The following is a 15,610-nucleotide window of genomic DNA, read 5'->3' as shown; positions in this document are numbered from 1 at the left end:
AGCATCAGCCTGCGAGCTAAACCAGCCACGCCAATTGGACAGTTTATAGGCAATTAAGTAACGACAACTACGCTTTGGTACCAGTTCCTTTGGGACCTGGAGTGCATCAGGCCGACCTTCAAAACCTCCTCTCAGGTGTCCACGTTGCTTTTACACTCCGGGACAAAGAAAGGCCACAAAGCAAATTGTCTGTGGGTTTTATAATAAAGATGTATCCATAACTTGAAAAGCACTCAGAGCAGGCACACCTCCAGCCAAGGCTAATGCTCTATCTGGCCACGTTAAAGAAGGGGGGAAATCATGGATCTGCCCCTCGACAACATTTCATGGAAATTGATTCAGTAGTTCTTAAGTAACCCTGTTAACAAGCAAACAGACAAACAAAGGCTGATGAAAACATAAAAACAAAAAAAACACCTGAAATCAAGTGACTATAATGTCAAGGTGACTCCTGTCAACATCATCAAGTGAATAATAATCATTCTCAGAGAATTAGAACGAACACACACACACACACACACACACACACACACACACACACACACACACACACACACACACACACACACACACACACACACACACACACACACACACACACACACACACACACACACACACATGTTAGCCTCTTCTTCTTTCTGTCTCCCATTACCCCCACACTCATATTTTTATCCTCACACCTACTCATGTGAACACAAAGCCTACACACTGCGCTGTGCAATTAGGTCTTTATCTTTGTTTTGCATTGTTGCTAGCTACCACTGTTTGTCCTGACACACACACACACACACACGTACACACACACACACAAGACCCTTGGATGAGTTCTTATTGATATGCTGTACATACACTTACTTCGTGGTCTTTGTAGACAGAGCTCTTAGTTGTGATAAAGTGTAAACTGACTAACTCCTGTCAGCACTGCTGGACAGAGTAACTAACACAACCTGTGTGTGTGTGTGTGTGTGTGTGTATATGTGTGTGTTTGTGAGTGATGGAGCAAGTGCAACGGGTGAAGGAGAGAGAGGGGAAAACAATGTGATGGCTGATAATGGGTATGAAAGAGAGCATGAAAGAAGAGGGAGATAATCAGGAAAAAGAAGCTATAAATAACTGGAGGTGTCGGTAACACAGCACCCACAATGACTGACACACACACACACACAATAAGTGAGATGGAGGCATCAGCTGCTCTGTCATCTGGCTCCACTCGCTTGCCATCGCACCTTGAGGTCAAGCAGCAGCATCCTGAGCACATACTCTCGCACACACACACACTCCCACACCATCAGCTCTCTATCTGCTTTTTCTTCAGAACACATATAATCAATTATTTAATTCTGACAGTGGCCTGGCTCTAGGGATGGTCAGTTGCTCGGTCAGTCGCTCGGTCAGTCGCTCGGTCAGTCTACCAGTTATTATTACCATGAAATGTAATATGGATATTGATGGCGTCCAGAGGATGAATCTTCCAATTTCTCTACTGTGCCACCACAGAGTTATTAACCTGGTCTGGTTTTCAGTTAAACATCAAGTGTGTTTCCAAACATGTTTTTATCAAAATGTTCTATTTTGTACATTAAAAGTCAGAGTATAAATGCTAAAACATGGAGAAAAATAAATAACTGAAGGACTGTAGAACAGTTGCTACTTGGAAGTTAAATAAGAATATGACTTAAATATCCAAAGAGGCCTCTGCTCCACTGAAGAGACTAAATATTGCAGCAGTTAAAAACATCACATCTGTGAGGAGTGTTGAGGACATTATTTATACATGAAACGAACATGTGCAGAAAACTAGCTTCTAATGGAGGAACCTCTGTTCGTCTGTATTTAGATAGTTTAGATTGGTTTTGAGTGTTTCTCACGACAGCTTCACTTTTCTTCCTGTTACTTCACTGAGAAATGGGCGGATCAACGCCACGAGGGCCGGGTGGCACCCAGATATTTTTTTCATTTTGCACATTGTAGTGTTTTAAGAAGGTTGGAATACGACTTCACTGACACACTTTAGGAGCAAAAAGGGGAACACAACTATGTCAAGGCTGCTGTATTGCTCAGGGCCCATGGAAGCGCAGTGTGGAGTGTAGACCTTTTTAAAAATAAAGACGCAAGCAATCAGTTCCTACAGGCGGGCACATTTTGACACTGCACTATTTGTATAACATGTGTAATGAGAACCTATTAAAAAAGGTGTCACTCAGCAGAGCACATACCTCCACCGAGGCCCAACAGTCACTCATTGATATCAGTTCCCTAAATATGTCTGATTTATTTTATGAAGGTCTAATAACATTCCCTGGGAAATCTGTGATAATTGTCTAAATCCATGCCCAGGTTGTTTTTGCGTTAACCTGATGACAAACAAGCTGATGGAGGCTAAAACAAACCTCCTTGGTGGAGGCAAAACCCATTTTTAACTCCAGAAAGAGTTGGATGAATGAGTTGTGAAACATATTCAAGTATCAATAATCAACTCCAGTTGCCATCACTATATAAATGCACATATTTTTGTTATAAATGTGTCAATGCATTTGGCCTTTTCCTTCTTGGGATTACAAGACAACCCTAATTTACTGGTACATACATCTACTTCTCTAATATATAAAAAACCTGGGGCACAGACTATTATGTCTAGAAGCTTTTTTCCTCTTGTCCCAGGCTATTTCCAGACAACTGGCAATTCTCTATGAATAATACATAAACAAACTCAATCTTTGCACTTCATGCCTTACTTGCATCCCTTTTTTATCTCACAACTCTTATCTTCAACTGTTCAAAGCAAGGCAGAAAACAGAAAACTCCCACGAGAAACAGTTAATGTCTTTGACCCCCGTGTCCCCTCTACTAAAAGACAGGATTTCCACAGTTACAGGTTGATTAGGGGTTTCCTCCTTTGCAGAGTTTTTTTTTCTCGTGCTAACAATGTCTCCCCTAATGCAGAGGAGTCGTCCTGGCTCCAGGTTCGGTCATGTGCTGATGGAGGGTTCCTCGTGCCAAGGGACACAGTCTGCTTCACTCCGGTTCAGCAGGGATGTTAGAAGCTGCACACACATGCGTATAAATCCAGGCAGACAGGAGAGCAGAATAATTACAGTTCACTATTACATCTAGGAAGACCTCATTAAATCTGTCTGCCATTATCTCTCTGTTTCACTGTCACATGTTATCTCTATCTGCCGCTCTCCTCTGCCAGGCCTTCTTTCATCCCCTGTTATTCCTCTGTCCTCTCTCTCCATCACTCTCTCTCTCCATCTCTGTACATTTTACCGAACACATCACACTTGTTCTCCGTCAGTCTGTTGTTCTTCCATCGCTTCTCACTCCTCGTTCTTAATCATTTATTCCTCTTTTCTTTGTGCTGCTCTCCTCTTGCTCCCTTCCCTTTCTCCATTTGCAATTAACTATTAATTAAAAAAAACACAGTGTAGATGAAGGGCCCAGCTTTGTCCCTCCCCAGTCACTGATTTCTACAGGGAAACACACACAGGTGCTCATCTGGTAAAGCTCAGTGTGACTTGAGTGGATAACCATAACTGTTGCCTAATTAACAGTTAGGTAGAAACAGCCACACCCAAAACTTTGCATTCATGTCTTGTAATGAAGTTTTAATTTAATTGTGGGTTTTTATTTTTGGATGAGCATTCGTCTCTCCACTGTTTACTCAGGACTAAGCCTGATAAATGCTCAGTTCCTTGGTAGATACTCTGACCAGAAATCAGTAATCATGAGTGAATAAAATGTAAATATCTACCCAATATTATTGTTGGCTGGCTATAGCGATACAGCTGCCGAGGTCTGAGGCTTTGCAGCATTGGCTCGCTGCCTCATCCAATCACAGCGAAGCCGTTTTAGCTGTGGTGTGCACATTTTAGGTTGAATCTTGGCATCTGTAACTGCTGATCTGCAAGAGATCCCCTTAAAAGTAACGGTAAAGAAACTAATCAGAATGTGGTACAACCACAATAATGATATTAAGCAGACACATTGTGCTTACATTCAGGTGGATAAGTTTAATTTGCGTTATTATTAGTATTATTATTACGTGGCTTTGTTACGGGACGTGTCCGACTAGCTGTGCTGGGTGTGTAATACGCAAATATGGGCATTGTGATGTCACATGATATCACGATGACCAGGCAGTATCGGTCAAACTACTCACGGGGAAACTTTGGGGTTTTCAACTTTGCATAACTTCTACACACACAAGAATACCTACATTCATGTCTCACTTTAAGAGAAAGACAAGCTGTGAGCGCCACTGTTTCCCGCTAACCAGCTACAGTTGACCACAGTGGGGTAGTTTCCCATCAATGTTTTTCTCTGTTCAGCTTTTCTTGGGAGTTTCTTGAAACTTTCAATTGAATCTAGGCCATTTACTGTCTCAAGATCTATCACTGTTTTATATTCACTGCATCTAAGGAACCTGAAATCTTGGCTGCAGCCATATTATGTAATCTTAGTTGGCAGCACACTAAGGAGAATACATAAATATGTCCGAGCAAATGTAATTCAACAAATTATATTTGTGTAATTCAGAAGATCAGCAACTATAAACAAGTAAAAACTGTTTAGAGGTGACGTCGTTTTAGCATCACGCGATGGAAAAGAAACAGTGACTCTTGTTCTGCATTTCCAGTTGTCAGCACAATTAGGGAAATTAATTGTTTCCAGGAGCAGCTGATAGCATCAGACCGTGTGTCCTGTCGCCGGCAATTTGACTCACTAGTAGATTGATGGACAGACAGATAGATGGCTCTGGCCTGGAGCCCTAGCACAGCAAACTAAATGTTGGTCCACCACTTTGATTTAGACTGAAAAAACTCAACAACTAGAAAGTTAAGAAAAATAAGTCCTGGATCCACCCGCTTAATTTGAAACCTCCAAAATTGAATGTGTTCTTGCTTGGGTCATGCCCTACCCCTCCCCAGAATTGTGCCATCTTCATACAGCCTCAGCAGAACCTGGTGTTTAGTCCTAGTTTGCAAATGTTATATATTCAATAGGACAGATACTTTTTGTCTATAATAATACTGATAATGATACTAATCTATAAATGTATCTCCTGTATTGATCAAGTGGATGTGTGATGTTAAGTTCATTATTTAAATTAGAACACAAACAAACTAACATCATAGACATGTAGCTGCTAAAATATCATTACATTAAACCAACTCCACTTTACGAAGGAGTGAAAAAACAGCAGTGTGAAAACACTACTGAATAGATTGTATAACATTTGATTCCACACTAAGGTGTGATACAACATTCAAACACTCTTCCAGCTATAAACCCGGCCACAGTCCCCATCAGCTGACTCTCTATCAGCTGAGCACGGCCACTGTAACAAGACTCCATTGTCTTGTGGTGTGCTGAACTGACATGAAATCTGCCAAATAGGTCTTACACAAAAAACCACTCACTCTCACAACCACATCAACATATGCACAAAGACAAAAGCATAGACCCCAAAAAAAACACACACTGTCGACTGTGTATAAGTGCTGTACACACACTGACAGACACACACTCACACAAAGTTTCCTCCCACAAAAGACCTTTGTTTTTTATAAGACTTCCTGATTAGCGTGCGGACCACACACACAGTAACTCTGACCAAGAGAAAGCAGAGGTAGTTTCCAGTAAAGACAGTAAGTAGATGGCATGGAAACAGGTGACAGGTTCAAGGGTGGAAAGTAACTCAGTATATTTATTCTAGTGCAGTATTTACATAAAGGATACTTGTACTTCACTCAATATTTTTCATTTCATACTTTGCAGAGATACTAAAAAACCTGATAATGAGCATTTAACTGTAGTTCATTGTAGAGCAGTTTATTGACTTGGCACAATTAGCTGTAGATGGCAGCGTTAATATACTGGATATTTTGGCTTAGTTTCTGGACAGTGGGAGGAAGTGGAGATGCGTCGGCCACAACAAACTGGACGTCCATCCTCCATAAGACCCAAAATAAGACTTATCCAAGGAAATCCAAAACTGCTTATTGTCGTGTATTTGTCGCAGGAAGGCAATTGGCGATATCAGCCTTGCTTGTCCCTGCTGACTGTGTGTGTCACTGACAGGCTGTCAAGAGGAGACGGAGGTGCACACCCACAGGTGCAATTCTCTATTCATTATACCTGGTTTACCATGAGAGTAGTACACAGCTGCAACCCCACATTTTAAAAGGTGGGTGTGTATATGCCTCGATAAGGTTGTGGTACTTGATATTAAATATAAAGACGTTCACCTTCCTATGTACAAAATGCAAAAGGGACTCAGACACTAAACGCACACTTGCACTGAAGGCTGCTCGGACGCGTCGGCGATCACACGCACACATGCAAACACGAGCCCACATGCAAACACAGCTATCATGATGCCTGTTATTTCAAAGCTCACTGAGGCAGCCAATCAAATCATCCTAGAGATGAGCACACCCAGGGCTATATTTAACCAATGAAGGGTGAGTATCTGGCTGACAGACTGCTTCAGATGACCAGTTACAGACTGTCTCTTCATGCAAGACTTGGGTTGGTGCCAACACGAGTTCCCCTTTAACCCCCCCTCTCTCTCTCTCTCTCTCTCTCTTTTTGCTCTGTTTTCTGTCCTTGTGTGGAACCATCCCAGGAAAAGGAGGCTAATAATTATCAAAGAGACCAGAGTCCAGGAGAGGAGCGCACTTTGCACCGTGGCCCTGGCAACCTGTCTTTCTTTGTCGCTTCCTCCAACTTGCTCAATAAGTGAGAACATGTTCTTTCACTTGCCAATGTCTCTCCTCTCTTGCTCAAAATGGCTTCGCCGCGCTCTCTTCCCTCCCCGGCTTCATTTGCACTCGTCCTCCCTCCTTCTATCTTACTTCACCCTCTTCTCTCCTCTCCTGTTTCTTTTCACACTCCCGCAAAAATTGAATCTCTCTCCCCCGGTTGCTTTTGCTGGGTGTCGCTGTCACTGAGGATTTTCACTTCTCTCTCCTCATCCGTCCCAATATTCCTCCACTCCTTCTCTTTTCATCCTCACTTCCACCACTCTCTGTCTTTCTGTCTTTCATTCAATGCACTGGGCACTTAGTCCCCTTCATTAAAACTCCCTCTCTGTCTCCCTCCATGTCTCCCACTCTCCCACTCTCCCTTTCTGCACAGAACACCGCCACCTTTTTTCTCCCTCTGTCCTCCTCCCCTTCCCCCTTTTATTCTCCTCTTCTGAGGCTTAAACCTAATTATCTCCTGTTCTAGAGAACCCCCCTCCCACACACTCTCACACACACACACACACTCACAAACACGGTGGGAACAGCCTGTGGGAAGCAGTGCAGCCGTGAGGGACGGGCAGCGTTTGTTCTCCCTTTGGGCCGGTCGCCTCTGATCATGTCAAAAAGCCAAACACACACACACACACACACACACACACACACACACACACACACACACACACACACACACACACACACACACACACACACACACACACACACACACACACACACACACACACACACACACACACGAAGATGGAGAAAGAAAATGAGAAGCACTGTATGTTATACACTCAAGCAGCGTCTGACTGAATGAGGCTGATGTTTGACACAGTGCAGCAATGTAATAGCAACTTTGAGCAAATCCACCCCTTTTTATCTTTGAGGGTAAAAATGGCTGAAACATAAGTTCTAGTAAATGTTCCATTGTAAGAAACTTTCAAAATAAAAGAATAGAAGGGTGAAAACATTGTAAAGCCTTTGGATATAAATTACTTTTGGTTTGTAAACTACAGATCAGCATTGATGTGAGAGCTATAGGAGACATGTCTACTGATGCCGTTCAGCACCTGTCCTGTCTTCTGTCCACAGTTTATATAGTCTTATATGGGTCATTCTCTGTAAATGATTTAGAGAGAAATTACTTGGAGGGTTTATCAGGAATGAAAACATGTCACAAGTCCTCATGTGACTAAGAGAAGTCAGGAGGAGTCACTGGGCTTATTTTTTCCAAGGTGTCTAGACCTCACGGCAGCTGGTTTACACCACTGAGTGAACTATCAACACAAAGAGTAAATTTCCCAAATCTAAACTAGTCTCTCTATTTTCCTATTAGTTTATGACATCATAACCCTAGTGTTGACTCTAACGGCTAAACTTTGATGCCACATCGTATCTGCTTAACTCAAACAGATTCAGCCAATACATGACAACATGGGGGTTAGGGGAATTGCAATGGTGTTAAAAGGTCTAAACGTTTTTACCTTCACCGAAGAGGATATGTTTGTTTGTTGGGTGCTTTTTGTCTCGGCGAAACAACTTTTTATCTTTGCCGAACAGAAGATGGAACTTGCATAAATTAGCATTTTGTTTTGGAAATTGTTCTGACAAATTTTGTGGAAATTTTCAGCACATTTGAATGGAAACACGACAACTCACATCCTCTTGACATTTTCACAGTTTCATTGTTCTTGCTCTGTCACAGGAAATGTCTCTTACTCCCTTTGCAAAAATGAAGAAAAAGCACCCAACAAACAAATATATCCTCTTTGGTGAAGGTAAAAACTTTTAGACCTTTAAAACCATTGCAATCCAACTTTCTGTAATATTGCTAGTTTAGTCACACTTCATACTTGTAATAGTTGCTTGCTGATGGATTAAACCATTCAAAATATCTCATGTCTACCGAGCAAGTTAACCAGGATTGATTAATTCCTCTCCTGGTACATTTACATCCATTTCTGAAGTTTGCCGTCACCGAAGAAACTTTGAAAGGGGAGGGGGGGAGGGGCTACACTTGAACCCACCAGAGGTTAGAAGCTTTTTACGTGGCCAGTAGTGGCATCCTGTTCGATTATATAAAAGTATTACAACATTATTTATTTCTCTCACACACACGTTGAGCCCTGCTGTGGAGGTCAGTTTGCCAGCGAGAGAAACCTTTGCACACGTCTAAACACACACAGGCTTCATAAACAGATGGTGTCTCACACACACACACACACACACACACACACACACACACACACACACACACACACACACACACACACACACACACACACACACACACACACACACACACACACACACACACACACACACACACACACACGGCAAGCTCTCTGCACAAGGTAGAGATATGTTCTTCACACATGACCAGATCCCCTTGGGTTGCAGGCCAAAATATTAAACTCAATGATAGAAGATCACATGATACACGTATGAATTCACAGTTTCTCCAACAAGTTTCTTGCACAGTCGTATATTTTACTCTTGCCGTACAAACGTAGACGTACATGAAACCGTGTCGTGGCTTCACACTTTGATGATTCACTCATCTATACTACTCCCTCTCTCTCGCTCTCTCTCTCTCTCACACACAGCAAACTTCTGCTCACCACAGAGATCTTATCAGTACCTCGAGTTATCAGGTGTGTTTCCGTGCATCTGTTTTAATGCATATTTTCAATTTATGGATACGGCAAGAGTTATATTAAATATCGCCAAAAAAAGCTTGGGAGAGGTGCAAAAGTAGGTGTATTGATACAGGGTGAATGCTTTCAGGTGCAGTGGAAACAGATTTAGCAAATACATGATGTTGTACCAGAATCACGACTTATGCCTCATGGTTAGATACGTACATGGCTGGAGACGGAGCCTTCTGTCAATACTCAGCGTTTAATTCATCTGTAATTGTGCATGCTTTCTGAAAGCTTACGGATTCATATGAAAAAGGCAAATTGGAGTAGTACCACAAGAAAATCGTGGGGGGCAGTGTAGCCACGAGTTCAAGTGAGACAATCGTAGGACACGAGGATGAAATTTCAACAATGGCAGAACAAGTTGAGGAGAGACTTGGTAGCGAGTTGTAAGTTGGACCAATGCTATTTTCTTTCTTAAGAGGTACATCATCACAAGCTCCTCCACGTCGCCATGTTTATTGTTGTCCGAAACTCTCAACTCTACACTGCCCTCTAGTGGATGTATTACTTAACAACCATGCTAACGTTAACGACATTTTTGCATAAATGAGCCTTTAAATGTCAATCAAGCTTCTGCTCCAGAAGGGATGAAAACATGGAGACGGCAACATTACTTCAATCAATTCAACAAACAAACAACGCTTCCAATCTTATTAATGTTGCGTCCTCTTCTTCTGCTATTATTTATCATTTCAACTGACTCATTTCAATTCCTCAAATGTCGCGGTAAGAAACGCACATGAATTTGCATATTCTTTTGTCAATTTTCTGTAAATCTGGTTAAAATTAGCAGCACATTTCCGTGGAGCCCCGACTACTGCCACCGAGAAATTGCATAATCTTAGAAAGCAAAAATCTGGCTTAAAAAAAAAAAAAAGAATAGGCAGTTTTGTCAGAAACAAAACTAAGAAAGAGGAAACTTCAAGAGCCCATTTCCATGAAGAACCCACCATAAAGACCCAAAACGCCTTCCTCATAGTTTCAATTCTTCTCCACTGTGTGCATAGTGCTCATTGAGGTGATGCACTTCCACTCACTGAGCTCACATGCACAGCTGTGTCACACACTTCAACATATACACCATAAAATCTAAATCTAATCCACTCCTCCCTGTGCGTCTCCGTCTGTCTCTGAAGAAAGCAGGCACACACACGCACACACACACACACACACACACACACACACACACAACTGGTCACTTGAGCACGCCCCAGATGTTCAAAGCGCTGTGAAAGAAAATGCAGCGAGTGCTTTCCGAGCCTCTGATGCGGTTCCGGAAATAGCTGAGCATCTCTGAACAGGAACGCAAAGGCTTCCCTGGCAGGGCGCTGTCCGCCACTTGAAAAGCTGCTTCACTCCCTCTATAATATCACAGGCTCTTTGTGAAGACACACAAACACTGGAATTCATTGTCAAAAAAATAAATAAATCCAGCCTTCAAATAGCTCGGCTCAAAACTTATTCCAGCTTGGAAGTTTCCAACAGAAAGGTGTCTTTTCTATTGGTTTTGTAGTTACACCTTCTAGCACTTTGAAAATGTCTGACTTAAGCTTCTGAAATGGCCACAACAACAACGTTGTTATCAGCACTCTTTATTAGGAAGAGAATTTGCTGTTGCACGTTGTATTAATTTGCTTCCTATTCACAAATAAGACGTCCCCCTGAGATGCAAACAGGGTGGATAAACATAAAACCTGAAATTTCTAAGTAATTACAAGACAACACCGTCTCACAAGATCCAGTTTCATCATCTCAAGAATGACCGAGAACAGCTTGCAGCGAGACAACAGACACACGGAGGTGGCATGACTGGAATGACTGAAAGATGTGAGCGTGACGCAAACCAGATGAACAAGACAATTTGCTCTCTCCTCACAAGAAATCCTGCTAAATTCATTAAACAGTTGCAATTCAAAGCAATAAAGCAGCACACCTGACATCTGTACCAACACCATAACAGCTTCTATATGGACTAACGCAGCCACCTCATATGCATTTGTGTCACTCCAAGTCATATAAATGTGTGATTTACGATGCTTCAGTGCCGTCAGTGCCTTCGGATGATCTTGGAGTTATGGACTACTAAACTGTATGTACATTCAATGAACCCCTCTGCGAGCGTCGGCCAGTCAGAGTGCACCATGTGCTGTGCTGCTGGAATGACCATTAACAGCTGAGAGAGCGGCTCATCTGGATCCACTGGATCATGTCGTTGTGACGTGTCAGTGTACGACCACAGCCAAAGCCTATTATCGGCTAAAACACACTCAGCTGCCTGTGAAAGGGCCCAGCCGAGGAGATTGAAGGAAAACCATATGTCATGAGTGGATTACAGAGAAAATTATATGGGACGGGGGGGCAGGGTTTGAGTGTTATAGGAATTACCACTGATTTAGATAAACTCTCAAACATCAACATAACACAGAATTATTGCAGTGAAACAGTAAATACATGTACTATTAGAGTTAACTCTCCATTAAGTACAGTGTCTATGTTAAATACATTATGCAGAGGCAAATCCTTCCCCTGCAGCTGGAAAAAATCCAAGAGGAAATAATACAAATAAGTCCCGATAGGAGTCACAACAGGAGCACATCATGATGCCATAGGAGACAATAAAAAATCTGACAGAATCTAATTCAGCCACTAAATTCACAGCTGAGCACGACTGGTGCAAGAGTTTCCTGTTTCTAAACTCCGCTGTGTTCGAGTGTCTAAGACGGAGACGTTTAGAAACACATCTGGTGCTGTTTGGTGTGAAAATGGGCAGAGTCGAGATGAGCAAACTCTGAGACGTTGGGAAACGATGACGCAGTCACCGGTGCTTCCTGATTGGTTCGTATTAGTCAAGACTGGACTTCCAGTGATGAACGCAAAATACTGAAAGTTCCACCTCGTCATAGGTCCAAGAAATCCCTCGTCCTACTTCTCACAGCTGTCATTTCTCGTTTCTCTGTTGTCTCCTGCACAGTATACAATCTGCCTCCTGTCTACACCGTCATGTACCAGCCCAGTGTACGTGAATCGTCTCTGAATCTGTGTTTTCAGGTGCGTTAATATGGACTAATATGGGATTAATACTGATACAGGGCTAAAACACTCATGTGGGCGGGGATCAATTGAGTTTCAAAACAAAAGTATAGTATGGATGGAGCCAAAGAGACGGACACAGCCAGTGGGCGACAACCAACCACAACAGCCGGTGGCAACTCATATTCCAAAAGTAGCCTGTTCATATTTTGAGCTAAAAACAACACATGGCTGCGACAAAGGATCGTTCTCAACTCATAATTATTTTGCGTGACGAACAGATATTCTATTTCCATTAATACAAAAACAAGTACAAAATCCTCACATTGAAGAAGCTGGAACCAATCAATCAGCGGAATTTATTAGAAAAATAAAATGTCTGAAACAATAGTTTGACTGTTTCCTGTCAGACCCCTTGGCATCCATATACTTAGACTATGCAATATCAATTAAAGACCCCCCCCTCCCTTTCCAGATACTATTACTAACATGATTCGTGTGTGTGTGACTAAAAGATCAAATTGATTAGAACATGCGTGTTCCAAGTTTGCATGAGAATTACCATTTTTATTCCGGCGTCACCAGTGAGGTCTGGTGACAGGGCCACACCTCAGCCCTTTCACTGATGCAGGCTTGCGATGAAAACTGAAACAATTCCAAAGCTCAGTAAAAGCTTCGCTAGAGGAAGTATTGGACTTAACATTTTATATACGAGAGGCGACTTGATGTATTTCCGCAACATGTTCAAACAACACATGTATACACAGCAAATCAGTGCATCTGCATCATGCTCCCACCCACACAGGGCGACATCAGCTGCTTGACAAGGGCTGAGAGCGAGTGACGATTGGATTTCAGATGCGTTATCGAGACCGATCACAGCTTGGGTTGAGGTCAGGGGTAGAGCGGGGTCGACAGAGATGCTCTTAATCCTCTGGGAAATACATGTAAGAATCAAGGTGCTGAAGGCTACAGCCACACACTCATATGTGTGTGTGTGTGAGTGTGTGTGAGAGAGTGTGTGTGAGGGACAGACACATAACAGAAAAAGTGATAAAGGGACGCCACATACACACTATAGGGTTATTAGACCGTGCTTATTAAAGACTTACTTCATCTGTTTGACGATGGTGCTTTTCCCTGACTCTCCAGCCCCTGAGGGATAAGAGACAAGAAGACAATGTAAACAGGGTGCATGTGTGAGTGTGTGTGTGTGTGTGTGTAAGACAGCAAGATGGAGACAGACTGAGAGAGAGGAGGAGGGGTGGGGGAGACAGAAAGAGAGAGAGAGACAGAAAGGAAGGAAGAGATTGAGCCTGTTAAAAAGCTAAGTGAATAAGGACAGCAGCAGTGGGGTGGAGATGCAGAAAAGTTGCTGCACCCTTTGTTCCTCAACATCCTTTCTTCACTCTTTCACCCCCTTTCCTTTCCTTTCCTTACATCCTCCATCTTCCCACTATGGACCTAACACACAAGATAATTCCCCCACCATGAAGAAACCAATGCATCAATCACCCAGAACCCCCTAAAGAACCCAGAGAACCAGCTGAAGGAGCCGGGGGGGGGCCCTCCCTGCCCTGCTGCAGAGCTACTGCCATGTTTTTCCTTTTCTGTCCAGCCTCCATCTGCAGTTACCATCTGAGATGTGGAGTTAAAAGCCTCAACAGGGTGGAGAGCAACCTTCACCTGCTGGTCTTTACTGGTTGTCAGGCTACTGGGAGGATGGAGGATGGGTTTTTAGGAAATCAGAGCAAAAATCTGCTCCTCGTCAGCTGGTGGTGAAGATGATTTATTCCTTCACACCTTCAGATGAGGATTTTCTTACCAGACGCCCACCATGACTACCACACCTTTTCCCACCACTAACACCACCACCACCAGTACCACCAGTAGCAGCAGCAGCCGGGGCTCTCCAGGCCCCCCCCCCCCGGGGTAGTCTTACCCAGCAGCAGCAGCTTGACATCCTTGGCCGCGGTGACCCCGTCCTCCTTCAGGTTCTTCTCGATGGCTTTGCTCCGGTCCAGAGCCGCCCGCTCCTCCGCGCTCAGAGTACATCCCATGGTTAGAGAACACAGCTTGATGGCGGTACCGGGAACCAGGATCCACGGAGCAGATTACAAAATTTAAAACAAGCCCAAAACAAGCCCCCCCAAAAAAATGTCTTCTTCTTCTTCTTCTGGCAGCTCGGTTAGTTTCCTCCCGTGTGGCTCTCGCTTACTCGAACCGGGGGTGTGCGGGGGAGACACGGCGCCGTTAAAGCATTGAAAGGAACCCAACGGTCCGCTCGGGTTGGTCCGCGGGGCGCGACGCGGTGGAGCCTCCGGAGCTGAGCGGCGTGCGTTCGCGTCTGTTCGTCCCCGTGTGCGCGCGCGTGTGTTCAGCTTTTTCTTTTAAAACAAAAAAAAATCACGGTTCTCTTCCTCTCTCTCGCTCTCTCTCTCTCTCTCTCTCCGCTCGTCGACGGGTACTCGTGTGTGTGTGTGCGTGTGTCACTGGGCGTCGGTGAGCAGCGCGGGCATCGCTCGGTTCTCGCGGCGGCTCACGGCGGACCTTCCCTCGGCTCCTCGCTGTCTCTCTCTCCGGGGCGGCGGCGGCGGCGGCTGGGACTCGCTCTCTCGGCGTGTGACGCTACTGCCTCCCGGTAACAGCTCCGGCGGAGAGGGGCTCGGTCCTTCCTCGCTTTCTGTCGCTCAATTGCGGGCTGCTGACGTCAAAACGGGGTGGGGGCGGAGGGGGTGGGGGCTGGAAGAAAAAGTGTGGAAGGGGGAGAGAGAGAGAGAGAGAGAGAGAGAGAGAGAGAGAGGTGGTACCAGTGGCGCAGCCTGGCGGGAACTGTGCAACTACACCTTCTGTGATAGATCGTATTAAAGGGTTAGTTCACTGAAAAATGAAAGTTCACTCATTATCTACTCAGCACTATGTTCATGACGTGTTTGAGTTCATAAAACACTTCAGGGGTTAAACAGCGTTGCAGCCAAATCCAGTACAATAGAAGTAAATGGTGACCACTTCTTCAAACGTATGAAAACAACAGAAACGAATCCAAACAGGCCTCCACGCTGCTCCTGTGGTGTCATCCAAGTGTCCGCAAGGCCCGGCATTCAAATTCGACTCGAC

General features: G+C 44.0%; 1 protein-coding gene across 3 annotated transcripts in view; it reads right to left on the bottom strand.

Annotated features, from left to right (window-relative positions):
- LOC118109333 (guanine nucleotide-binding protein G(o) subunit alpha) overlaps positions 1-15,213 on the bottom strand; it is a 79,823-nt gene extending 64,610 nt beyond the window's left edge. For 2 of the 3 annotated variants that reach the window (XM_035156381.2, XM_035156380.2), the window contains exons 1-2: positions 14,436-15,213; positions 13,606-13,648 (exon numbers count right to left, since the gene is read on the bottom strand). In XM_035156381.2, the coding sequence (XP_035012272.1) occupies positions 13,606-13,648; positions 14,436-14,553 (161 nt within the window). In that variant the 5' untranslated portion in view covers positions 14,554-15,213. The remainder of the gene's footprint in view (positions 1-13,605; positions 13,649-14,435) is intronic. The other variant, XM_035156379.2, reaches the window with a different exon arrangement.
- Positions 15,214-15,610: the final 397 nt, after the last annotated feature.

Source organism: Hippoglossus stenolepis, chromosome 5 (genome assembly GCF_022539355.2).
Source record: "Hippoglossus stenolepis isolate QCI-W04-F060 chromosome 5, HSTE1.2, whole genome shotgun sequence".
Classification (NCBI taxonomy): Eukaryota; Metazoa; Chordata; class Actinopteri; order Pleuronectiformes; family Pleuronectidae; genus Hippoglossus; species Hippoglossus stenolepis.
This window is presented reverse-complemented; position numbering and strand designations above follow the sequence as displayed.